The sequence below is a fragment of the Megalopta genalis genome, chromosome 14 (assembly GCF_051020955.1).
Source record: "Megalopta genalis isolate 19385.01 chromosome 14, iyMegGena1_principal, whole genome shotgun sequence".
NCBI lineage: Eukaryota > Metazoa > Arthropoda > Insecta > Hymenoptera > Halictidae > Megalopta > Megalopta genalis.
The window spans coordinates 1,049,347-1,075,253 of record NC_135026.1 but is presented as its reverse complement, the minus strand read 5'-3'; the positions used below and the strand labels follow the sequence as shown (position 1 = coordinate 1,075,253).

The 25,907-nt window shown below is 36.2% G+C and overlaps 3 protein-coding genes and 1 pseudogene across 14 annotated transcripts; 2 read left to right on the top strand and 2 right to left on the bottom strand.

Annotated features, from left to right (window-relative positions):
- Positions 1-1,453: 1,453 nt before the first annotated feature.
- On the bottom strand, positions 1,454-6,319 carry LOC117220338 (three-prime repair exonuclease 1). 5 transcript variants are annotated; one of them, XM_033470204.2, is made up of 5 exons: positions 5,878-6,132; positions 5,533-5,759; positions 4,786-4,952; positions 4,103-4,684; positions 1,454-2,848 (listed from the first exon to the last, which is right to left on the bottom strand). In XM_033470204.2, the coding sequence occupies exons 1-4, from the start codon at positions 5,901-5,903 to the stop codon at positions 4,139-4,141; spliced, it is 966 nt and encodes a 321-aa protein (XP_033326095.2). In that variant the 5' UTR covers positions 5,904-6,132; the 3' UTR covers positions 1,454-2,848; positions 4,103-4,138. The 5 variants fall into 5 exon arrangements, with proteins under 5 accessions (XP_033326095.2, XP_076382409.1, XP_033326097.2 ...); XM_076526294.1 differs by lacking the exon at positions 5,878-6,132 and adding an exon at positions 6,297-6,319 and having other exon boundaries at positions 1,454-4,684; XM_033470206.2 differs by lacking the exon at positions 5,878-6,132 and adding an exon at positions 6,143-6,290 and having other exon boundaries at positions 1,454-4,684.
- Positions 6,320-6,498: 179 nt separating this feature from the next.
- LOC117220339 (uncharacterized) lies at positions 6,499-7,964 on the top strand. 2 transcript variants are annotated; one of them, XM_076526296.1, is made up of 5 exons: positions 6,499-6,712; positions 6,783-6,918; positions 7,165-7,288; positions 7,361-7,478; positions 7,847-7,964. In XM_076526296.1, the coding sequence occupies exons 1-4, from the start codon at positions 6,580-6,582 to the stop codon at positions 7,466-7,468; spliced, it is 501 nt and encodes a 166-aa protein (XP_076382411.1). In that variant the 5' UTR covers positions 6,499-6,579; the 3' UTR covers positions 7,469-7,478; positions 7,847-7,964. The 2 variants fall into 2 exon arrangements, with proteins under 2 accessions (XP_076382411.1, XP_076382412.1); XM_076526297.1 differs by having other exon boundaries at positions 7,562-7,919.
- twy (fas-binding factor 1 twitchy) lies at positions 7,616-14,715 on the bottom strand. Of its 6 annotated transcripts, XM_076526290.1 has the most exons (14): positions 13,072-13,276; positions 12,518-12,641; positions 12,237-12,417; positions 11,394-12,022; positions 10,395-10,913; positions 10,082-10,302; positions 9,847-10,021; positions 9,457-9,748; positions 9,170-9,402; positions 8,679-8,822; positions 8,430-8,594; positions 8,180-8,337; positions 7,959-8,091; positions 7,616-7,873 (listed from the first exon to the last, which is right to left on the bottom strand). In XM_076526290.1, the coding sequence occupies exons 3-14, from the start codon at positions 12,415-12,417 to the stop codon at positions 7,796-7,798; spliced, it is 2,928 nt and encodes a 975-aa protein (XP_076382405.1). In that variant the 5' UTR covers positions 12,518-12,641; positions 13,072-13,276; the 3' UTR covers positions 7,616-7,795. The 6 variants fall into 6 exon arrangements, with proteins under 6 accessions (XP_076382405.1, XP_076382406.1, XP_076382403.1 ...); XM_076526291.1 differs by lacking the exons at positions 12,518-12,641; positions 13,072-13,276 and adding an exon at positions 14,578-14,715; XM_076526288.1 differs by lacking the exon at positions 12,518-12,641 and having other exon boundaries at positions 13,072-13,277.
- Positions 13,985-25,351, top strand: LOC117220353 (ribosome biogenesis protein BMS1 homolog; annotated as a pseudogene). Its single transcript, XR_013034827.1, has 5 exons — positions 13,985-15,231; positions 15,607-16,130; positions 16,497-17,907; positions 17,995-25,095; positions 25,177-25,351. The product of XR_013034827.1 is annotated as a ribosome biogenesis protein BMS1 homolog (transcript).
- Positions 25,352-25,907: the final 556 nt, after the last annotated feature.

Genomic DNA, 25,907 nt, shown 5'->3' with positions numbered 1-25,907 from the left:
GGTGCGCCATTAAGATTGCCACGTCGGTGTTTTTCGACGTGACCAGCGCGATACCGGAACCCTGCACCCTGCGGACGCCCCTGATTTGCAGGCCGTCCGCTCTCGGCGAGACCAGTTCGAAGACCGCCTCCTTTGTCTTCGAGCTGTCCTCGTACTTGCTGGTGTCTGCCGGCGTGATGATGACCACGTTGGGGGGGGGGGGGTCCTGCTTCTGCGCCTCGAGGAGGACACAGCGCCGAATCCCACCACCTCGCGTGGGTGCGTGTGGGTCCCTGGTCCGACGATCAGGACTTACTCACGTAAAGTGAGATTCGTGCCGAATACCAAAATGTAAATTTCCATGTATACAGTAGTTCATAAGTTAAGCATAAGCGTTCGGGACACTGTCCCGGTAGAATTAGTACGCCGTAAAATTTAAAAATTTTTATATTTTTGTCAATAAAATGAGTACGTTCACACTCGGGGGGGAGTCTGTGGGGACGTGGTTTCCCCACTCCGACCGCCTGCGCATGGCGCAGGCGCGGCGGCTCTCTGCCGCCATCACGAGGAGCACATTTCCTCCTCGTGGCTCTCCGTCTCTGAACCTCGAAGTGTGCACACGTATAGTAGGGAACCTGGAGTATTCATTATAACACTGAACCCTACATATATAATGTGATAGTGCCCTGTGGTGGACAATAATTGAAGATAGGGAACGGAACTATTGTACCGACAGACAGTCAGCAGTCGAGATAGAACCGCCGAGCGATCAACCTATCAACATTTAAGCAGTCGTTGTAAAATTGTGTTGTGTTATTATGCTGTGTTATTTTAAGTGAAATGTCGCGACGAATTGTGCAGAGAGTTAATGAAATTCGCAACAGTATTCACACCAATAAAATCACATGTTAAACAATTTGTTGACATCATTATCAGAGGAGATGTTTACGTGGAAATGTTTAGGTTGACCATACTGTATACAAAACAGTTGGAGTTCTCAAAGAACCCAACTGTCCTTCAGATAATACCACTCCATCCGTAGCATGCAGTTTCCCGAAAAGCCATTACTTCCCTCAAAATTTAGCATTTTATTTCGTTATGACCCACAGCTGTTTATAAGTCAAGTCACCGTCGAGTTTTAGCAGACTTTTTTTCGCATCCATTGTTTAACCCTTAGCGGACGACGACTTTTTCGGCCGAGTCAGGTAGCAGGACGAGGCGATTGTCGCCTCTCACTCGCCATTCGTTCTGCCGCGCTAAACGCCGTGGCGACCGAGAGAGAGACCGTGTGTCACCGGAAGGTACGAAAATACGAATCACACCTCTCAATGTATGGACGGTTGCTCTCATTAATATTCGGGTACAATAATATGTATGCTATCTCTTCATATGTTCTGCTGTGTATAAGGTGCATCATGTCACTTATTGTGCATAATGATACATTATTTCTTACAGATTGAAAATACACAAATAATATTTTTTAACAATATTTATTAATACAATATATTTTAAATCAAAAACTTTAAATTAAAATTATATAAATTAAATTATTATTATTAAATTATATATTTAAATTAATATTATATACACAAGTTGTACAAAATTTCAATTTTAACCCTTTGCACTCCGCTGTCCCCTCTCGTGGGACATCGAATTCTAGCATATCACTCGGATGTCCCCTCTCGTGGGACATTAAAGTTTATTAGTGATTACGGGTAATTAAGTTATTTCAGCGCAACTTTTTGAGACATGCATGTTTCCCTGAAGTTTTCTTTTGAAATGGCACAAGAAATTAAGTCAAAATATAGTAAAATTACTAAGAAGATATATATAAGAAATGTCAGCGGGTTTTAACGAGAACGTGAGAGGCGTGCTCACGACGGTCCGAGGACTTCAAAGGCGCCACTTGAAAAGAGCGATAAGGCAAGTTTGTAGAAAAAAGGTCGGTATGCGAACATAGCACGCACTGTATAATCATAAATATAATCATAAATAAGCAAGTCTAAATCTGGAGGAAAAGATTTTCAAAGCTGAACTCAGTCTGGTTTGAAGCGTCGAGCGGTATAGATCTAACGAGTGAGAAAATCAGAAAAGTGATTCTTCTCTTGGTAAATAAATTGTTTGGTAAAAGTTTTTTTTGGTAAATATCATCTTGTGAGTTAGTAATAACAATTAGAAATTTTCAACCTATGTATTTATTCATATTTTTTATTAGAACAATGGCAAAACGTTCAAATACGAATGAGTCTCATGACATAAGTAGTAGTGAAGATGAGTTCCAGTTATGTTAGAAAGACTAACTGTAGAAGGTTTTCTTCTACAGTTAGTCTATCGTTTTGATAACAGTGATAGTGATATCGTCCAAGCAACAAGGCGACGAGAGAAAGAGTTCGCATAGATAGCGATTACAACAACAAAACAAAATTATAAAACAAACAATAACAAAATTATAAAAAATAAAATATTGATTTTTTTGCAAATTTCTCAATTTCAGCCAATTCATATAAGTCCAATATCATTGTAATATGTTAGTTAGTTCCAAAACCATACTAAATAATACGAGGGTATGTAAATGTCCGTTTCTGCCAAAAAGTGGCGCTGAGTAGCTGATAGCCAACACCCAGAATGGTTCAGAGTGCTAAGGGTTAATATTTTATCGCAAATCTATCTTGTTTAATATCAGGGGTTAATAATTTTTTTTAGATATTCTCAATAAATATAATCCCATTCTTCTCTTAGTTTAGGACGGTGTTTAGAAAAGAACTGAACGAAGTTGGTCAGTAGTTGGTTAGACGTCATTCAGAACTGCATTTCTCTGATACCTAGCGAGGCATCGTAAATTCTGTCATTATACCCCACATGTATCTTTCTACAAATAAGCAAACGACGTCTATAAACCATCCATTGGTGTAAATTTTACACATATAAGCTGCCCAAGAAACATTACAATAGCTACATGTTTATACCCAGTAAACAATTTGTCCTGAATTTGACATGAATCTGACGGTTATGAATCTGAATCTAAACTGTTATGTCAAATACCGAGCCGTCCGTTTCCGCACGGATTTGACACCAACGTTTTGTCCATGCCAAATTCAGGCCAAACCCTATAGCACTGCCACATCTGTGATACGAGTGCTATCGACCATTCACATAAAACGTTTCGCTACAAGATTGCGCCAAGTTTGCCATTGATTTGACAACGCAAAGCGTCTGCTTCCAAATATCGAACATCTATTTCCGTATTACGCCAGGAATTTGGCCTTAGCGAAATACATATAAAATGCGAACCAAAAGCAGTATTTTTGCATCAAATTGACATAAATTTGCTCGCAAAGTACACTACCAAGCTTTTTACATGTACTTGGTCGTAGCATCTACCAGGCGAACATTACAATTCTGAACTACGATCAGGCAGAGGCTTTACATTGCGAACTAAGGTTCAGAATTACAATGTTTACCAGATAGACTCCCAAAAATGCATCCAGAAAATATTAATTCAAAAAATTAATCCCCCAAAAAAGCATTCAAAAGTTATTTTTATTTCAAGAAACTTCCAGGGTAAGTTAAATCTCTCACCTCCTAAAAAATGCTTTCAAATACAAAAAATATTCTCCAAAAAATACGTTCAAATACAAAGAATAAAATATTAAACCACAAAAAAATCTCTGAAATGGACCAACCAAGTCCACCTTAAGTATAATTTTTCTAATTTTTCCAAGTATTCGTTATATATGAATCCATTTAAAATATTAATGTTTTATCGTGATTTTCTAATTAGATGGATGTGGAGCGCACTATATAAACGGAGCAACTACTTTTGATTTCGGTACATTCTTTGAATTCAAATCAAATATGAAATGGACAACTACTTCTGATTTTAATACTTTCTACAAATGAAATTAAGTGGTAATAAATATTTTTTTGAAATATTCTTTCACATTCTTCCGAAGTTTAATATTTTACTGAGATTTTTTGTATTTGGAAGCATTTTTTGACGAGGAGAAGGTTAATAACTTTTATATTCTCCTTTAGGAGATTAGTTGTTCTCCATTTTCTAGATGCATATATAACTGAACTTGTTAATTGTAAATGTTTTTTCGAAGGTACTCTATATACGTACAATTATTGTATACAAAATAAAGACGTGTAAAATATATTAGAATCCTTGTTTCTTGTGATTAATCATAGGTACTGCATTAAAGTCAGCCCATTCAAGAAAAAAATGTTTTATCTGAATTGCACATTGAATCATAGAAAGGCAATCTCCTTCAGCAGTGTGTGCATTTGGAGAATCAGTACCAAAGAAATGTTTATAGACACTTAGTAATTTAAAATTACTTGGTTTACTATTTTTAAAATGTAATGTTTTCCTTCCTCTATTAGAGTCTCTATTCGTCGATTTTATATTAGGTTGTTTAATAATACTTCTTTCAGGTGTTCTCTCATTAATTTTCCATTGTTCTTCATAGTAATTGATTCGAGGAGAATTAGAACAGGCATCACCTCCTTCGTTGTCACGCATGACATTGTCTAATGCATCTGATAACATTTCATTACAACCATCATTTAACAAAATATCAATATCTTCAGAAATACAAGTAGCACCACTTGTAATACTATCATCAGTTATAGAATGTACATTTTTAAAATAATCTTTAATTAAAAGCATCATGTCAATGCTAAGAATTGCTTTATCGACATCCTGTAATAACAAAAACAAATTATATAAATACAAGCACATAAAAATAATTAAAAGATATTAGATAGATAAATGGTAGTATTAATATTATTAACTGTTTTTACCACATTAATATTTCCAAGTTCCCATAATAATATAGGGTAATCATATTTATTTCCATTATAAGCTATAAAACAAACTGGTGGTGTGAGTCGATTTATGAAACTTATGATTAAATCATATGTATCGCGAGTAAAAGATCCAACATTGTCTACACTTTCATTTGATAAGCCTAAAATAGAATAATTGTGATTATTAATAATTAAGCGAAAGATAATGAAATGACATGAAGACAATGAAACTTTTTCAAGCAATTGCAATGGCTACATTATAAAAAGTAGGACCTAACAAGATTACATGTTGCAAGAAGCATTAATCATAGACTAAATAAAATAATAAATTAAAGTAATGGATAACAATATACTTCTCAAACATATGTTCACATTATAACAGCTTGTAGTAACTTCCATTAACCATCTCAAATGCTTTTCTTCGTAAAGTATAGGGGAATTCTTACATAATTATTGTAATATGACAAATAAAAAGTCTAACAACATGCATTTTTTAATTCCCAAGGTAATAAGCACGGAAGAACACACACCTAAGACAATGCTATATTAGACAGAACAACACTGATTTTTGATACATGGTACATTCAAATAAAGAGTAAACTTAGTAAGACAATCAACCTACAGTGAGATATAAAAATATTAGATTTGAAACAGAAATAATTGAATCAAAACCACACTTGTACAGATAACCATAAATATTGTTTTATTTTAATAATAATGATATAGTAGAAACTAAAATACCTGTTAATGTTTCAATTGCCTTAGGTATCTCTTTGACTGGATTTATTGGTAGAACTAATTTACTTAAAACTCTTGGTAAAGTTCCTGTTTCAACAGATATGGCATTTCTTGATACTGCTATTAATGATAATTCTGTGATTTTTGGCATGCATTTTGTTATTAATCCAGTTGTTTCCAAATCAAAAAATATACATGTTTGAAACATTTTTTTATTTGAGTACAATAACCTAACAGTTAAATAAAATTAATATTGCAAATATGAATCAGATATACACATGAATCATGCACTGTTATCATATTGAATTATTATCTATTATTATATAATATTATTATTCTTATCTCTACCGACAAATTCTCATTGTTTCAAACATAAGAATCGATTTTTTAAGACGATTTTCGATTCCTTTGAATTGATTTTTGGATGGTTAATTTTTTACAACGAATCAATTTTTTAGATACGAATCAATCTTCAATTCAAAGTTACCATAATGCCATTAACTATTGTAGAATAGATTGTACATCGCCGGATCATTTACAACATTTACTCTTTCTAAATTTATTGCCTTTAAATGAATGATTAATAAATAAATTAATAAATAAATAAATATACTTATTCAAACAATCTGTTCCATCGATTTATTCGATCGATCCGTCTATTTACTCGAACAAATTATTCCGTCTATTTATTCGAACAAGCGATTCTGTCTATTGAATGAGAATGTCGATGCCCGAATAAAATACAATTTTCTAGTCAAATATCACACCATGTGTTTATCACACCATGTATTGTGCTGTTGTCATGCCCTCTTGCTCACCCGCCACTTCCTCTCTTTGTCTAAAACTTTTAGGGCAACACTATTTAGCTGTGAAGCGTTAACCAATCATAGAAGAAGCAGTTTCTCTACTTGCTTCATAATTCTTAGCCGGTTGCGGCTTTAGGTTCATGAGCTTAGAGTGCTACAGAATTTCTATGTCCAAAGTAATTCATGGTCGAAATTTATTGCAGAATTATTTTTAATATTTCTGTTTGTGTTATTGTATTTTGAGATGGATAATATTAACACGTTTGTAGAAATTTTACAAAAGACAGAGGCAGTTTGTGAAAAACAGTTTGAAGAAAAGAAAAAAAAACAAAATTTAGAATATAATCATTTGATGAATACATTAAAAGCTATACGAGGTTTTTACAACTTTATTCAATATTATTATCTTAGTTTTAATGTATACTACTCATTGCGTACCTATTTTAGATGAGAGAAATGAGTATAAGGAAACTTTCAGTAAGAATCTTCGACGCATAACGACTTATAAATACTTAATACATAACTTATGTGCAAATAATGTTGACTCTACTCCAGCATTACCAATTTCTCATGAACATCATCGGTATGACAACTTGTTTAGTCAATTGCGAATCTTTATACATTTATGAGGTCTATGAATTTATAAACTACAAAAATATATACATATTGACTTAAAGTTAATATTATATCTTTTCTATTTTTACGAAAAGAAATGTTTTAGTCATAAATTTTAATTAGATATTAATTAAAATATATATATATATATATATATAAGATATTAATTAGATATTTTAATTAGTAGATATGTATATGATATGATTATTTTTAGGCAAACTATCACATTTTTATCAGAAGCCATTGATTTTACATATGAGTCACTACAAAATGCCAATACAAATTTTGATAATGTCATTCAAAAGAACATTAACTCTACAGATCTTATTAACGATATTGTAAGATCACTTTATGTCACATATATTGAAATCACTATTTATCTATTTTCTTATATTTCCCATTTTTTTCAGCCATGCTGTACAAGTTCTATAACAAACGAAAAATCTAGGATAAAATCTATAATGACTGAAACAAAAGCTTTACAGAACAGTGTAAATATGTTGCAAGAAAATTGTTGAATGAATTAGAGTAAGTTTTAAATTATGATATTTCATTCCTAATTCAAATTAAGTTTCAAAATTCAAATAAAATGCACATTTGCTTATTCATAGTTAAATGTTTCCATTCAATATAAATCAATACTTTGGAAAATATTACAACACGGATTCTTGGAAAATATTAACATTTATTACAAATTATTATCAAACACCATAATACTATTACATTATTAAATCGTTATTAATCTAGATTTTATATATTTCATATTTTGTAAATACAACTGTAGCATTTAAATATTTTATTTTTATAACTGTTATTTATACTATTAGTTATATATTAAATATTATTCATATATTTTGTGTGATAGAATCGTAATTATCATCAAAACTTAATTTCAGCATAGTTAAATGTGGATCTACAATTTTCTGTAACAGGAAATTATACAGAAAGGATATATTTTGTGTGACAATATTTATTGTCATTGGTTTTGAATAAATGCTTTTTCCTTACCATTAATTCTGTTGTAATTTGAGATGTTGAAGGTACAACAGAAGACGGCAACAATTCATTATTAAAACTATGAGACACATTTGTGTCTCTTTCTGGTTTCTCAGTTTCACAAGACACTGATATCATTTGTCCCCTTTGAGATAAGAACATGCATTTAATTAAACAATACATATATTTTTACGTGAATAATCTTGCTCAAAAATACTTTTTCATTTACTTACTTAATAATATTGTATTGTTCACTAGCAATTCTTTTTTCCTTCCCCGTTACTGCTTTAAGTTGCATTTGCAGCAAATCGAGTGTCTCTTTATGCTGACTTTCTAAGTATTTTGCATCTTCTAAAGCTTTCATTCCTTCTTGCTTTTTTGTTAAAGCCAACTATAATGTTCCAAAACCTTATAACACTTGTTCTTAAAGTCTTAGAGATACGATTGCAGTATTATAACATGTATTTTTGTAGTAAATGGTACCTGTGTGAGCTTCTCGAGTTCTTTAGCTCGCAAAACAAGTAGATTTTCTTTGTCATGTAAAGTTTGCTTATGAGCATTAAGTTCGTTCATTTTTTCTTGCCATTTTAGTTTTGCATGATTAGCACAAGCTGTAGCTTCTTGTGCAGTTTGAATAGCAGCTTCTAACTAAGATGATTATTCAAATATAAATATTACTGTACAGCATAATTTTCAATATTAATGTTTTAATTCAATCATAATTGTTTATACCTCAACTTTGGCAATATCGTTGCTATTAAGTTTGAGTCTATTCATCGTTTGTAATTGTGCTTTTTCTGCTACTATTGCCTCTCTTTCTTGTTGAATTAATTGCAATTGTCTATTTTGTTCTTTTGTCCAAGATTCTTTCAACGTCTGCACATATAACAGATTATATACAAAACAATATATCTTTTTTATATATTTGATTGAAATGTGGATATATATTCTTATTTATTATTTACATAATATGATATTCTGTAAAATAATATTTAATCGTAAACTATTATTAAGTTTATGCTGAAAAACTACAAAAAAATAAATCAAATTCACAGCATATTTTTAATTAGTGCTAATTTTTAAAACTCTTCAGGTATTAATTAAATCATGAAAAATAACCTGCATTTAATGTGTTGATTAGAAGTACATACTATGCGTTTTGAAACATTATTTTAAACAAGCTCATGTTCATGGTGCTCTACTAATAGATGCTTTATTTGTACCTCTAAATAATCTCTTTCCCATTTTATTTTTTCTTCAAACAGCTCTCTTTCTCTTAAAAGATATGCTGTCTTGTTTTCAAGCATTTTTTGCATTTGATTATTATGTGTAGCATGCTTTTGAAGTTGTTCCATAAGCTGTGTAAATTGAGTACCAAATTTTTCTACTGTTTCAATAAATTTATTATGATCTTTTTTAAAAATATCAGTTTGATTCTTCAAATCAAGTTTTTGGGCTGTAAAGTATCAAGCAGAATTAAGAAAAGTTGATATATAATTGATATGCTTACCTTTTATATCATCCTCATATACTTTTAAATAATTTTCATGGCGGCCTGTTAACTCAATATCTTTAAATTCTATTTTTTCTTTATTCTCTTTCATGGTTTTAATAATACAATTAGCATTTTGTAACATATTTTCCACATCATCTTTCCGAATTGCAATAGTTTCAATTACTTCATCTTCTGTCTGTTTAGCTCTACATATATTTTCTATTATATTTGAATATTCTTTTTGTAAAAAGCTTACATTTTGAGAATGGAGTTCCTTAAGTTCTTGTATGTGTTTAATGTGTTCATTCTGTTTAAAATTTAAATAATATTGCTAATTATCAATATTAACAATCACATATTAAATTATATGCATATATGAATGAAATAAATTATATGACTATAAACCTTTAAGTTATGTATTTCTTCTTTGTGAAGGTTTTCCATTTGTATTTTGTCATTCCTTAATTTTTCTAATTTTACTATGTAATCTGTTTCTAATACTTCTATTTCTTGTCTTACTCTTTCTTCAAATTTTAACATTCCCTCTTTTAGAAACGAAATTTGTCTCCTAAAAATAAAACTTCTTTCCTTTATTGTATCTTAAAGCTTTGAAATCAGTCAAACATTATAGTAAACATACTCATAAAACTCAATTTGACATGTCACTTCATTATTATGCCTTTCATTTGTAGTAATTAATAAATTCTCTAATTTAGATTTCTCTATTTGTAGTATTTCTATTTTCTTCTCCAATTCTTCTTTCTCATTTAATATAATTTTTTCTCTTCCATTTTCTTCAGATTTACAGCTAGTATATACTGATGTACTACTTGATATTGGCATAGGTTGAGCCATTAAGTTCTTAAAAAAATACAATTTTAAATATATATTCACTTATTTAATGTCTTCTTGCATTGAAAAGAGTGAATTACTATGTTTAAAATAATGCTTACTTGTATATATTGATCAATGCGTTCTTGTTGTGTTTTTATTTGTTTCTCTAATAAAAGTTGTCTTTCAAATTGTAATTTCAACAACAAATTAAATTGCTTTTCTTGATCACCAAGTATGATTTGTTGAGTACCAGAAACTTTATTCAACTGTTCATTTTGTTGAGACAGCATATTTGCAGTCCTTAATTCATGTTCTTGCTGTTGCATAGTTATAATTGCAGCTTGCTGATTAAATTGTGTACCAAATAATAGCGGCAAACCGCCTTGAATTAAAATATTTTCATCAGCTACTTTAGCACTTGTTGAACTTTTAATATCTTGAGATTCAATAATTTGTTTATCAAAAGTTGTTCTTTCAATATCATTCGGTAAATAATCTTTTGGAATTATTTCCTCTTTTACTTCATTACTCTTTTTCTCTTCTAATTTCTTTGTACCACCTAACCATTCTGGCAAATTTTTTTCTAACTTAGAATTTTGTACATTAATATCTTTAGCTGATACATTCTCATCTGTTACCTTAAAAATTGAGAATACATTGGAGAAAAAACTGCAAAACATGTAATTTAATATAAATATTAATAAAAATGTAAATAATATTTCTATGTAACTTGACTATAAATGGACTGCAATATTTTGTTTTGCATTATTTAAAATAACGGGCGCTTGTTTATCTAATAGAATACATATTTTCAATTGTGTTAAAACTAGGATATGTTTCCTACATTATACTTATATACATTATGTACTACAATTAGATTATATGTATATTAACACATGAAAATAGCAGGCAAACTAAAAACTATAGATTAAAACAAACAGTAAAAACAAATATCAGTAATAAACACAAATAGAGTATACAGAGAGGAAGAAGCATTTGGACCAGACAGGTTAAAGACAATGTATAAAAAAAGTAAGCAAAAAATAACAGTAAGTATTAATATAATACAAAGTTGAAACTAATTAAGGTACTAAAGGTAAACAATTTAATGTAATTACCAGCTCAAGATTTTGTTCAGATAACAAATCAGTAGATAATAATCCAAGTGGATCATTTACAACTTTTGTATTTCTTCTACCTCTTCGAGATTCTCTTCCAAGTGATTTATTTGACTGTTCAACGGGCTGAGATTTTTGTTTTTTTTCAGTACTTATAAATTCTGTAGAATATGAGGAGTTTTCAAATTCTACATTTTTAGTAAAAAATGAATGAGGTTTGTTTTCAAATAAACTCTCTATTAGTGATGATCTTTTTGATTTATCATCTGCCAGATTTAATTTGCTATTGCCAAGCCTATTTGATAAAATATCTTCTTTACTTTTAAGGACACTTTGCAGCTTTTGATCATGTTTCTCAGTGGATGTTTTACTTTGTAATAAAATGGAATTGCTATTAGCTGCATAATTACTTGACTTTTGTAAAAGTAATTCATTAATATCCCCATGTGCAAAATTATGTTTTGTTTCTGATTCATTATTCACTTTAATACTTGTTTCAGGTGTTTTGATTTTAAACAAATCTTCCATTAAGCTACTTTTACTTCCACTTGTAAGAAAATTTTTCTTTTCTTTCAAAGAATTATCATCATCAAGTAGCAAACCATTTAATGAATCATCTTCATTACTATCTATATAAAAAAAATTATTATTTACAATTTCTAGAAATTATGTAAACTATCAGTAACTCAATATAAATTAATAAATGCAACATTAAGTATTACATGTTGTATATAAATAAAAAATTGTATCTTTAATTAAAGATTTTAATTATAATGCTATGTTTTAGTAAAAATTACAACTTGTTGCTAAAATACCTGAATACTTTGAATATTTTTAAATCACCTTTAAGTGTGATCCTTCTTTTCAAATCTCCATCCAACTGTGAGTTAGAATCTTTAAAAATACTTGTAACAGACGTATTTTTAAATGAGTTATTAAGTAGGTCCATATCTAAATTATCCATGTCTTCTAACATTTGAGTTAGATCTTCCAAATTTGTATTTGCAGTTTTAATATCAACCATCTAATGTTAAAAATAAATATATTATATTAAATTGTTAGGCATTTTCTACATTTCTTAGTATAAGCTACTTAGAAGTTTGTAAGAATTAATAATTCTATACCTTTTACAAATGCATAATGAAGTTTTTGGAAACTACGGTCAATTTATTAAGTAAAAGGTTGGAAGCACAGGAAAGCATTGATATCTTTGAACTAGGTGTTATGTTTTTCCAGTCAATGAAGTTACTATAGGAACGCTCAATGAGAGTAAACAAATCATATTTATCATTAAAAGATAATTCTTCAAAAAATAGGTAAAGAATTGAAAAATATGTACATAAATTATATTATGTACTTTATATTACAGTATATACATTATTTATACCTAAATTTTGTACCATGTATCTTTATGAACAATAAGTACCACCTATCTTATACAAAGAATCTTTTGTACAAGTACTCATCACAAATTACTGATATGGTAAATAAAATTTTTTTTATTTTTGAGTTTATTGTCGAAAATTTTTAAACAGTTTGAACGAGTAAGAAACAATGTAAAATATTAATTAAATAAAACACAAGTATACTTTACTTAATTAAATAGATATGAATTATGAAATATGTTTAAAAATAACAGATAAGGTGTACTATGAAAGATAATAACAAATAAAATTACTTTGTATGTAATTGTAAAAAATATGCATAAGTATTTTAACTTTAAATCATTAGATGTACAAATCTTATACAAGATGATTATTATTATTAAACTGTTGTTTATTAAAAATTTTTCTCTGAGAATTCCTATCTGATTCTGCCATTCATTCATTCTTCATTGTTCTTCCTTCTATGTTCGTGATTGGAATGTAGTGTGATAGTTGACCACGCGAACATAGGTGTGATTTGCGTTGGCGCTACTGTATTATATTTGTTGCGCGAGGTTCTAGTGAATTTTACTTTAGTACATAAAATCAAAACTCGAATTTGATTAAATTTATTTCTGTACGTCTAAATATAAGAGCTCTGTACAACAAATTCGACGATTTTCAAATACTTACTTGTTACTAACATTAACATTTGTATTTTATTTCTACATAGCGCTTGATCACATAGTTTTGAATATTATTGATTTTATAATAAACAAAATAGAATAATTACATGAAGTTATTCAAATTTGAAATTCCCTTCAAAATAATATTTAAAGATAGTGATTTAATTTATTATATTTACATACGAACAAGAGAGAGAGACGGGAGCCGTATCAATACAAACAGGCAATGTAACGTATATCGCAATTTGTTTCAGATACAGATTTCTTTATAGTGCGTTCCTTTAATTTCTTTCGTATTAATTTGGGTCCTTGAAAATTATAAAACATTTCAACGAGAAATCACTAAAATATACAATTCAATTTATTCAATTAAAGATATTTTTGCCGTTAGATACTGCAAATTCCAGTACGAAACATCTGTTTTTTCAAGTTGTCCACATAACGTTACTTCATGAAGTAGCAAACGATTCAAACTGGTAACCCAAATTACCGATAATCAATTACCAGGTTGATAATCATAGTACAGTCTCAGGATCCGTAAATTCGTACAGATATTACATCACAGACGAGATATAGAAGTGATATCTGATATCTCGTCTATCATACAAAGTCGTCTATCTCGTCTATCTGTATGGATTTAAGGATTCTAAGCTATGATGTGATAATCGACTTTGTGTCGACAATTTTACCTAAGAGTTTGAGTGTTTGTCACTACATGAAATGGCGCTGTACAGCGCCGAATTATCTTTTACTTTTTCTCCATAAGAGGCATCACAATCGCCCACATGTGCACAATGTAAAACAACTTTGCCCGTTTCTTCCTAAAGATCGCATAACCTAGCTTGGAGTGAAATCGAGAGGTGGTTTTATTAGTGTAATATATTTAGTCGTCGAAACGATTTCGTAAAGAAATTTAAAATGGTTTACGAAACAGAAGGTACGGTGAAACATAAGTCGCACAGAGAACGCAATGCTGGTCGCAAGGCCTCTAAAAAGGAGGCGAAGAACGAACACGTGCAAGAGCTAACACAGATGAATAGAAGAATCCAAAAACTTTCGCATTTCATTCCGCAATTAAGGCGGAAAGATGTTTCCGACGTAAACAGGATATAGAAACTAAGAAACAACACATACCTTTGGTGTGGACAGAACTCCCCTGGAACCACCTCCTCTATTCTGGTTGCCGTGGTTGGTCCTCTAAAGGTAGGAAAATCTTTGCTAATTCAATGTCTAATCAAGAGTTATGTGAAACAATCGCTGACCAATATAGTAGGTCCGGTTACTGTTGTTTCCAGCAAAAAGAGAAGAATTACTTTTATGGAATGTAACAATGACACCAACTGCATGATAGATATAGCAAAAGTGGCAAACTTGGTTTTGCTCCTAATAGATGGCTCTTTCGGTTTTTAAATGGAAATCTTTGAATTTTTGAATATATGTCAGATGCATGGAATGCCCAGGATCATGAGAGTTTTAACTCATTTAGACTGAATAAAAAATACAAAACAATTAAAAAGGATTAAGGAAACGTTGAAACAAAGGTTTTGGACCAAAGTTTATGCTGAAGCAAAATTGTTCTATCTATCTGGGATGCTTCATGCACAATATTTACAAACAGAGATGGAAAACCTGGCGAGGTTCATATTTGTGATGAAGTTTAAGCCTCTGACTTGACGTGGTATGCATCCGTATATTTTGGCAGATAGAGTGGAAGACTTAACCACTTGCGCTGGCAAAAAGTTCACCGATGCGTGTACCAGAACAGTCCAGTGTAACTCGCTGGGAGGCGTCACACAGTGTTCAATGCCTCAGAGAAATTGGAAAAAGATTTATATTTTCTAAACTAATTTATTTTCGACCTAGGACTTTTAATAGTTTCTTGTACGCTATGCAGTGCAATGATAATCTGTGCTCTGGCAAACAATCCCACCCGACGTGCCATGCACGTAGTTTTTGTTTCTGTGACAATCGCATGATAACATACATACCACGTCGTTGGCGATTCTGTGACAAAAGCATGGCACGTCTTTCCAGCGCAAGTGGTTAACACCTCTGGAATCAATATGACAAAATTGAAAAACTGATAGATAGTATAGGTATATAAGTAAAGATTACACTCTATACAAAGTTATCATGAATTCTACATCATACCATTTTTTACAGGTATGTGAGGGAAGTTTAATCAAGGAAACGTCTATACACATTCCTGGATGCGGTGATCTGAAAATTAAGGATGTCAGTTTTCTTCCAGATCCCTGCCCTCTGCTAGCGGAGCTTAAAAATCGTGCATTGGTAGAAAAGGAACGTTTGATTTACGCACCCTTTTCGGGGGGGGGGGGGTAGTTTACGACAAAGATGCCGTTTATGTAGAATTAGGTGGCAGTCATTCTCACAAGGAGGAGGATACGGGTTTGGTTGGAGCTCCGATAGACACTCAGGAGACCCTCGATCAGAAATTACAATACAGCGAGCTGCAGCTGTTCAACGATACTACTCCGATTAAGACAATGGACGTCGAGAAAACTTTTGGCGATTACGTTGACGAAACTGTGAGCGACAACGAATTGGACGATGAAGATGAAGACGACAGTTGGGATACTGACGAATTGAAAGAAGAACGTGAGGACGAGGAGGCACCGAATAGAAACAGTGTAAAAAGAAAAAAGAAGAAATCTAGAATAATCAAGTAAAAGAAGACAAAGAGTTCGTCGAACGATTTAGACTCGGACGACAAGATAGACAAGGGGAAATACAAGTCTGTGATCGTTAGTGAACTGACAGACGCATCAGGTAACACGGAAGTTTATCATTCGACGAGCAAAGAGTCTGATATAAAAATCAAGCATAAGATCGCAGAAGCGCTCGATTCTTTGACCAGCACGAGCAAATATAATAAACTAGCTTTGACGAACTAAGTGAAGATTCGCGCGTTGGACTCGAAATGAACTTATGCCAACATGGATCATTGCAGAAGGACCTAACCGACGACGATGATACCGCGGTAGAGGATGGCGAAAGCGAGGAGCTATTGAAATTAGACGACATGGCACAAGACTGAAGCACCGAAGGAGTCGATGAACGACGATATCGAGAAGAAGAGGAATCTTTTAAAGAAGAAGAGAAAGTTGAAAGAGAACAGTTCGCGCGCGTGGGGGGAGACATGGGATATGACAACGGCGAGACGAAAACGTATTACGACGACCTCAAGTCGGAGGTGGAGAGACAAGCGAACTTGAACAATTCGGAATTCGATGGAATGGAGGACACTGTGCGGGTTCAGTTGGAAGGATATCGTCCTGGTATGTACGTTCGCATTGAGTTGGAAAACGTGCTTTGCGAGCTGATCACTCATCTGGATCCCGCGTATCCGCGGTTCATAGGAGGACTCTTGCATGGTGAAGAAAACATAGGATATGTGCAGACGAGGATGAAGAAGCACCTATGGTACTCGAAGATTCTCAAGATCCGAGATCCATTAATAATTTCCGTGGGTTGGAGACGATTCCAGACGCTCGCGATCTTCTCGAAGCTGGAGGACAACTTGAGAAGCAGAATGTGGAAGTACACGCTGGAACATGTTGCCTGTATGGTACACTTTTGGAATCCTGTAATTCCGCTGGGCAGGATGTTGCTAGCATAGCGCCGGGATTCAGAATAGTGGCGACCGGTTCTATAGTCGAGGTGGACAAGAGCACCCAGCTCATGAAAAAGCTGAAGCTCACCGGCATTCTAAAAAGACTGCATTCATCAAGGACATGTTCAAAAGTGCCCTTAAGGTGGCAAAATTCGAAGGTGCCAAGATAAAAACAGTGTCGGGTATAACGCGGTCAAATAAAAAAAGCTGTTTCGAAGTCGGAGGGTTGTTTTCGGGCTACGTTTGAGGACAAGATACTTCTAAGCGACATTGTATTTTTGCTGTACCTGGTACAAAGTCAATATCCCGAAATTCTATAATCCCGTCACGTCGCTTTTACTATCGGCTGACGAGTAGAACCGTTGGCAAGGAATGTGTGTGAAAACGACCGGGCAGCTAAAAAGGGAACTAAACATTCGTTTGCCGGTCAACGCGGACTCGATGTACACGAACATCGAAAGGGAACTAAAGATCTTCAAATCTTTGTCTATTCCTCGAAGTTTGCAGAAGGAGCTTCCTTTCAAAGATAAGCCAAAGATAATGCCAAAGCTAAAGATAAGCCAAAGATAACGCCTGGAAGAAGCAAGCCGAAGTTTAAGAGTGGCAGTAGTGCGCGAACCTAAGAAAGAGAGGCTCATGCAAGTAATCAAAACCAATTATGCTCGCAAACAGAAACAGTTGAAACTAGCCATGAAGAGAAGAATCGAGGCTTACCAGGCTCAAATTTCCGCGGAGGAAGTGTTTCCGCGTACAGATGAATTTCTCAATGTGACGCGGTTCCCTATTACCCTTTACGATGATAAGGATGATATAATGAATTGTCTTGTATGGTAATCACTATAAAATCTTTATTTCTAACACTTAATACTAAGCGGTACTGATTGCTAGATAATCGTAGAGTGTGTTTGGTTTGAAAGTGGTTGAAAGACTGCCTGGGCTCGGGATCCTTTTCCCGAAGTCAACTCGGTGTCCGAGTCGACCCTTCGTGCTTCCTTCCTTTTGAGTCGAGAGTGGGAACGGTTGTCCTGTCTGATTGGTTTAAAAAATAATGGACAAGATCGAGAGTTAGAAGGAGGAGGACGGAAGGGAAAGTGACCGCTCCGAATAATGGCCACATGCAGGCACGGACCGTACCTAGGAGCGGCGCACATGGGGGTTTCGCGCATTTTAGACGTTGACCGTAGCAGGCAATAAACCCCGGAAGTGCTTCGACTTGAATGGTGTATGCAGAGGAACAATCTGAGGATGCGGTGATTGTCTAACATCTGGTGCGCAACTGTCGGACATAACGAAACAAGGGATGAAATTTGAGTAAGGAACGGCTTTCCGGGAAACTGCCTGCTACGGGTGGTTTTTCGCCTGGGCCCAAGGACAGATAGGACCGATTGCCTGATTTATGTGTTTCTGCGCGGAACATCCTCCCCCCCTTGAGAGGGAACCGATCGAAGAGGAATGAGTGTTTCTTATGTATAGTGACTAATACTGATGGTAAATATATAATGTGTATGGTGTGTGCAGGTGATGTGTGGTGTCAAGGTGCGTGTTCATGTGATTCTTATGTCTATGAATTGTTGGAGGTAGAATTCTCGGGCTGGCCATCTTCTGTCATGGGTTCGTTGCGTCCTTGGTTTTCGTCACCCGACTCGATTGGTAATGGGACGAGTTTTTTGACGTTCCGATCGAGCACGCTCGTAGCAGTCTTCACTGTGACTGTGCGAACTATGCCGTCGGAGCCTGGATAGGTTTTGATTACGCGTCCGAGAGGCCACTGCATGGAAGGCACGTTATCTTCCCTGAGAAGAACGATGGTGCCCTCAGTGATCGGATGATGTCCTCTGGTCCATTTATTGCGGGTAGTCAGTTCATTTAGATATTCTCGATGCCAACGTTTCCAAAAATGCTGCCTTAATTGTTGGATACGTTGCCATTGGGACAATCGATTCGACGGAGTGTCTTTCAAGTCGCGCTCGCGTAGACTCGTGATAGCCTCACCAATGAGGAAATGACCCGGAGTTAATGCAAGGAGATCTGTTGGATCGGATGAAATTGGAGTGAGGGGTCGGGAGTTGAGGATGGCTTCGATGTCAATAATTAATGTGTTTAGATTTTCAAATGTCAATAATTCAACACCTACGACGCGTTTAAAATGATGTTTGAAGGATTTCACTGCCGCTTCCCAGAGACCTCCAAAATGGGGAGTTTGTGGTGGGATGAAATGCCAATTGATGGCGCGTTCGGCGAGGAATGTGGTCACCTTTTCGCGATGATCATCCGCACGTAACAGTTCTCGCAGCTCCCGAAATTCACCTTCTGCTCCCTTGAAATTGGTGCCGTTATCGGAGTATAGATTTGTACAAAAACCTCTTCTCGCGATGAAGCGTCGTAGTGCTGCGATGAAGGCTTCGCTGGTTAGATCGCTAACGAGCTCGAGATGTACGGCCTTTACAGCTAAACATACGAAGACCGCAACATAGACCTTGACGCGACCGCGGTTTCTATGTTTTCGCTCTTTTATAAAGAATGGTCCACAGTAATCGACTCCCACGTTGGCAAATGGACGCGATTCTGTTACCCTTGCTCGGGGTAGATTGCCCATAATATAATTGACGGGTGGTGGGTTGGCTCGACGACAACGGACACATTTCGAAATGGTCTGCTACACTTGACTTCGACCATCGATTGGCCAATATGTTTTCCTTAGTGAGTGCAATGTGTGTTGAGTCCCCGCATGTAGTAGGTCCGTGTGTTCCTTTAAAATAATGCAGGACGTGACGTGTGATTTTGGTAGTATTATGGGATGCGTTTGTGAAAACGTCAAGGCTGAATTGTGTAATCGACCTCTTACTCTGAGAATACCGTCTTGATCGATAAATGGACTTAGTTTTGCTAGCTTGTGTGGAATTTCCTGATCAGCTCGCCGGTTAAGGGTGCGTAGTTCCCTTTCGAAATGTTTGGCTCGGACCAATTTGATTATGGTGATTTTTGTTTGTGCCAGTTCGGTCGCGGTGACACTCCCCTTTATAATCCGACCCGGTTTCCATCGTCGGCATAGTGCAATAATCCGCAGCAATTTTCCCCATGATGAGTACCGTTCTATGATACTCGTGTCCACTGGCGTGGTAGTTGTGGCCACACAGGTGACCTTTCTTTGCTCCGGATCTTCGATACATGGTATCAATTCCCGAATAGGCCAGAGCGCCCGTTCCTGTCGGAGCCAGTGTGGTCCGTGTTGCCATATGGATGCTCTCAAGAAGTCTTGAACAGTTTGACCTCGAGAGAGTAAATCTGCTGGATTATCTGAGGAGCTGACGTGGGGCCAATCGGAGATTGTGGTTTTTGACTGTATTTCTGCTACTCGGTTGGCGACGAAGGTTTTCAGGGTATGTGGAGACGCATTTAGCCAATGTAAGACTATTGTTGAGTCTGTCCACAGGATTGTACGGTCGATCTGGATGTGTAATGCCCTTAGGATCGTATTTAGTAGAGCGGTAAGTAGCAGTGCTCCGCATAACTCGAGTCGCGGGATGGACTGACTCTTCAATGGTGCAACCTTTGATTAGGCTGCGAGGAGTTCTACCTGCGTTTCGCCTTGTGCATTGGTCGAACGCAGATATATGCAAGCTCCGTAGGCCTTCTCGCTGGCGTCACAGAACCCATGAAGCTCTATGTCTGAAGCGGCAGTAATTATGGTTTTCCGATGGAATTTCACATTATTGAGTAATGGCAGTTGTGTATAATATCGTGTCCATTGGGTGTGTAAACTCATGGGAAGTGTTTCATCCCAATCCACCTTCAGAGTCCACAGTTTCTGGAGGAGGAGTTTTGCGACAATGATGATAGGACCTAAAAGACCCAATGGGTCATAGATTTTCGCGATTTCTGAACTGATTGACCGTTTAGTGACTCGAGATGCATGCGTAAGAGGCTTGACGGTGTAAGTGATGGAGTCCTCCGCTGAATCCCAAACGATCCCGAGTGTTTTAATTGTGGATGATTCGCCGAGGTGGAGTTTTTGATTGATGTTTTGATCCGGTAACCCGCTTAGCAGTTCTTGATCATTGGATGCCCACTGTCTAATATTCAATCCAGCTGAATGAAGAAGTTGCGTCAATTCGTTTCGTAGTGTGAGGGCTTCTTGTATAGTGGATGCGCCGGTGAGTGCATCGTCCACGTAAAAATCCCGCTGTAAAATCTTCGCAGCGAAAGGAAATCGATGACCCTCGTCTTGCGCTAATTGTTTAAGGCATCTGATAGCTAGATATGGGGCGGCTGATAAACCGAATGTTACCGTATTTAATTCATATGTTTTGACACAATTCCTGTTGTCACGCCAGAGAATTCTTTGGTATTGTCTGTCCTCTGGGCGCACGAGAAATTGTCTATACATTTTCTCGATGTCGCCGGTAATGACATATTGGTGGATGCGGAATCGGAGCAAAATGCATAATAAATCATCTTGTATCTTGGGTCCAGTGTGTAGTGTGTCATTGAGCGAGATTCCGGTACTTGTGACTGCCGACCCGTCGAAGACTACGCGCAGTTTCGTCGTGTTGCTCGACATCTTAATGACCCCATGATGTGGAAGATAATATCCTGGACGTGATGCATGCACCTCGGACATGTGTCCAAGATCGAGGTATTCCTGGATGACTGCTCGGTATTGATGTTCCAATTCTGAATCGCGTTTGAATTTTTGCTCTAAAGATATGAGCCGTTTCAGCGCTTGCGTGTCGGATTCTCCCAGCTTAGGCTTGTTTTTGTTGAATGGAAGTGCGACAACATATCTACCTTCTGTATTTCGTGTGGTGGTATTTTGAAAATGTTGTTCGCACGTCGCTTCTGATTCTGACAAATGCTGCGATTGTGGACCTTCTTCCATTTCCCAAAAACGTGCCAAATCGAGTTTCAGTGTTGTTGTGGTGTGGCACGTTGCCTGCCGATTTGGTTGTGCTGTTGGTACACTGCCTCCGATGACCCATCCAAGCATTGTCTTTTGGAGAATAAGGTCTGGGCCGTCTGGTTGTGAGAGGTTAATTTGTCCTACACATAATATAGATAGCGCGGTTCCAGCTCCCAGTAAAATGTCAACTGGTGCTGGTCGATGGAACCTTGAGTCTGCGAGTTCGGTACTGCGAGGGATCTTGAGCATGGTACGATCGACTGTTTGATCTGGTACCACTGAAGCGATGTTTGGCACGATCAAAAATGTGAGGGTTCGCTGGAAGTTGCTGACTCTAGATTGTATGGTCGCGAGAATGGTATGATTGGCGATGGTCGAAAGAGAATTGAGAGCGCCTACAGAGACGTTGCATCGTTCTTGTGACAAACGGAGTTGCTTGGCCAGATCGTTCGTCATGAAATTGGTGGTGGAGCACGTGTCAATTAGGGCACGGCATGATATTTTTTGATGATTGACATCGAAGATATTGATTTTTGCCGTAACTAATAATTCGTTGGTATCGGTATTGACTATGTATGTGCGTGCTTGGATGGGTCTGGGAGTTTTCTTCGATAGTGGTCATATTGACCTTGTTTTCCCGTTGGTTGATGTCGTGTCTTCCGGAAGTAATGTGGGAATCGGCGTTTCGTGTGTCGAGGATGGCGAGGTACCGATTCGTTCCTGTGCTACTTGTTCTTGTCGATGTAAGAGCGTGTGGTGTCGTTGATTGCATATTCTGCATGTAAACAACGAACGGCAGACGTTCGTGGAATGGCCGGGTCGCAAACAGTTCTGGCACAAAGCTGTCTTGACGACCGTTTCGAACCAAGCGGTGGGAGAAGCGAGATTAAAGGTTTCGCAATCCCGAGTTAGATGCGATCCATTGCAAATCGGACACTGTGGAGTTTTCGTGGCAAGATATGTCTGCGTGCGCGAGATTCCTCTGGTACTTGAGTAGGAATGATTAGTTGAAGGGATGGTGCGACTTCCGTAGGTCGCGTTGGTTTTTATGATCGCTGCTGGTGAACAGTTTGCTCGTTTCTCCAGAAATTCCAATAAATGGGTATACGGAGGCATGTTTTTGTCCGATAAAGTAAGTTCCCATTGCCAAACGGTGTCGGGATTAAGTTTTGATAAAATCGTAGATATTAAAAAGGAGTTCCACGTTGCAATTGGTTCGCCTAAATTCCGAAGTGCCCGCAAGTGTTGGTTTAACGCGTCTAATAAATCGCTCAAGCCTTCTGGAGTATCCTTCGTCAATTTGGGAATATCGCGAATAGCATCGCAATGTCGTAGGAGGGTCCGTCGGGGACAATGAAATTTATCCTTTAATATTTCTATCGCGTCGAGATAGTTTGCGTCGGTGGTATTCAATGATCTAATACATGCCGCGGCCTTTCCGGTAAGTGTTGATCGCAGATATTGTAACTTTTGGACTGGCGTTAGGTTTTCATTGCGATCGATCGTAGAGGAGAATACATCGTAGAATGATGCCCAATTTTCCAACGTGCCGTCAAATGTTGGTAATCGCATCTCTGGTAGTTTAATTGCCATCCGGGCTGATGCGGTCGATACTGGTGATACAGGACTAACACCGCGAGGATCGTTCGGCAATTCATGTCTTTGCATCATTGCCTTTGCCCGAGCTACTATTGAGTAATACTGGCTTTGAATCTCGAATCGGCGCGTTTCTTCAGATGAATCGAGAGTTTCTAACCCGAATTGGATATCGTCGAAGCGGCTCCACGCTTTGTTGAGTCCGTCGATGTGTTCCGAAATAAGGAGAGTATCGCAGTGATCAGCATTTTGCTGTTGATCTAGTAGATTGGTTAGCCACGTGATCTGTCCGATAATGTTACCACGTTTTCGTCGCAGAGTGCTGATTTGAGTATTTTCAGAAGCCATGGTTGGAAAATGAGGAAACGATAAGGGATTTGGTGATGAAATAAACGAGCCTACCTTTGCGGTGTGACGACCTTGAACCTACAGCTCCTTGTGGTCTGAGGTTGTACGTTGGAATAACTGTTGTAGACGTGCCTCAGAAGAAGATTGCTGATGTCATCCTGAGGGTTGCTGTTGAGTTTTCACCTATTCACTGATATTAAATCCGGCTCGAAGGACCAATGTTTCCGCGTACAGATGAATTTCTCAATGTGACGCGGTTCCCTATTACCCTTTACGATGATAAGGATGATATAATGAATTGTCTTGTATGGTAATCACTATAAAATCTTTATTTCTAACACTTAATACTAAGCGGTACTGATTGCTAGATAATCGTAGAGTGTGTTTGGTTTGAAAGTGGTTGAAAGACTGCCTGGGCTCGGGATCCTTTTCCCGAAGTCAACTCGGTGTCCGAGTCGACCCTTCGTGCTTCCTTCCTTTTGAGTCGAGAATGGGAACGGTTGTCCTGTCTGATTGGTTTAAAAAATAATGGACAAGATCGAGAGTTAGAAGGAGGAGGACGGAAGGGAAAGTGACCGCTCCGAATAATGGCCACATGCAGGCACGGACCGTACCTAGGAGCGGCGCACATGGGGGTTTCGCGCATTTTAGACGTTGACCGTAGCAGGCAATAAACCCCGGAAGTGCTTCGACTTGAATGGTGTATGCAGAGGAACAATCTGAGGATGCGGTGATTGTCTAACATCTGGTGCGCAACTGTCGGACATAACGAAACAAGGGATGAAATTTGAGTAAGGAACGGCTTTTCGGGAAACTGCCTGCTACGGGTGGTTTTTCGCCTGGGCCCAAGGACAGATAGGACCGATTGCCTGATTTATGTGTTTCTGCGCGGAACAGGAAGCGCGAAAACTTCAAAGACGGTGCAAACTGTAACATATTACATTTTCGCATCGTTCCGGAGCCTCGGATGTTTCTACGAATGTTAGACTACGTTTTGATATCGACATATTGCGTATTTGTAAAATAAATGACATGATGTTTAAAAAAAATACGCCGCGTTTCGTCAAGTCGGCAATTACTTTTTGAAACACCAACGGGATATTGCTCTTCTCGGACGTTAATTGGATGTCTTGACGCAGCAGAGTTAACGACAAGCCGAACAAGTTTCCAGCTAGTAAGTCCTCTTTAAATTTAAATTCAAATAATCTTAACATAACCAATATCAACTAAAAAACAACATGAGTTTTTATTACAGATTTCGTGTTGAACTAAGATGATTGGTAAAGAAAATTCGTTCAAGCTAATTTTTAGTAACTACACCCGAGGATTTGGCGCTCGTAATTTGTAAATAATTATGCACTGTGCCCTTGTATGGAATCTTGTGCGAGTTTAAATCTGTTAGCTTTTGAGAATAAGAACTGTTGAAGATATTTTCAGACTTCCTTTTATCAATTTACCGCTTAAAACATCGACTTTGACCATGATCTAATTTTTTGCAAAAATTACAATGAATTTTGATAAAATTATTTAATGATTTAGTATCAAACGATCTATCCTGACTACGTTGAAAGTTTGGGCATTTTTTACGGAAATGATTATCCTGGCCACGTTCAAAACACCGCTTGTCAGAAATCATTGTAAGAACTCTAGTATTGTTAATTATAGCCTATTATTCCCACATATTTTCTTTTGTTTTTCTGTTTCTTGTTCTAACCACATTTACAAATCTATTGCTTCTAAATTATCCATTTTCTCCTTTGAAATTAATATGCTTATATGAGCATCTCTTAAGCCTCTATGTAATCTAGTTATTACTGTTCGCTTTGATAAGGCTATTACTCCTGGTAATTCTTCACAATGGTACTTTTCTTTAGCTACATCGAAACCTCTATTTAGCATTTTCAATATGACCATAGATTGACCATAGATTTCTGTATTTTCCTTATCTGTTTGTTTAACTATCATTAATTCATTATATATGTGATC

Excerpts from the sequence above, each read along its gene's own strand:
- twy (XM_076526288.1), bottom strand. The coding sequence starts at position 13,221 with ATGAATGAATGGCAGAATCAGATAGGAATTCTCAGAGAAAAATTTTTA. Across the intron at positions 12,023-12,236 it reads AAGAAGGATCACACTTAAAG|ATAGTAATGAAGATGATTCA; the intron begins GTGATTTAAAAA and ends TTTTTTATATAG. Across the intron at positions 8,338-8,429 it reads AACTCGAGAAGCTCACACAG|TTGGCTTTAACAAAAAAGCA; the intron begins GTACCATTTACT and ends GGAACATTATAG.
- LOC117220339 (XM_076526296.1), top strand. The coding sequence starts at position 6,580 with ATGGATAATATTAACACGTTTGTAGAAATTTTACAAAAGACAGAGGCA. Across the intron at positions 6,713-6,782 it reads TACATTAAAAGCTATACGAG|ATGAGAGAAATGAGTATAAG; the intron begins GTTTTTACAACT and ends TACCTATTTTAG. Across the intron at positions 6,919-7,164 it reads ATTTCTCATGAACATCATCG|GCAAACTATCACATTTTTAT; the intron begins GTATGACAACTT and ends GATTATTTTTAG.
- LOC117220338 (XM_033470203.2), bottom strand. The coding sequence starts at position 5,903 with ATGTTTGAAACAATGAGAATTTGTCG. Across the intron at positions 5,760-5,877 it reads GAAACAATGAGAATTTGTCG|GTTATTGTACTCAAATAAAA; the intron begins GTAGAGATAAGA and ends TTTAACTGTTAG. Across the intron at positions 4,685-4,785 it reads AACTTGGAAATATTAATGTG|GATGTCGATAAAGCAATTCT; the intron begins GTAAAAACAGTT and ends TTGTTATTACAG.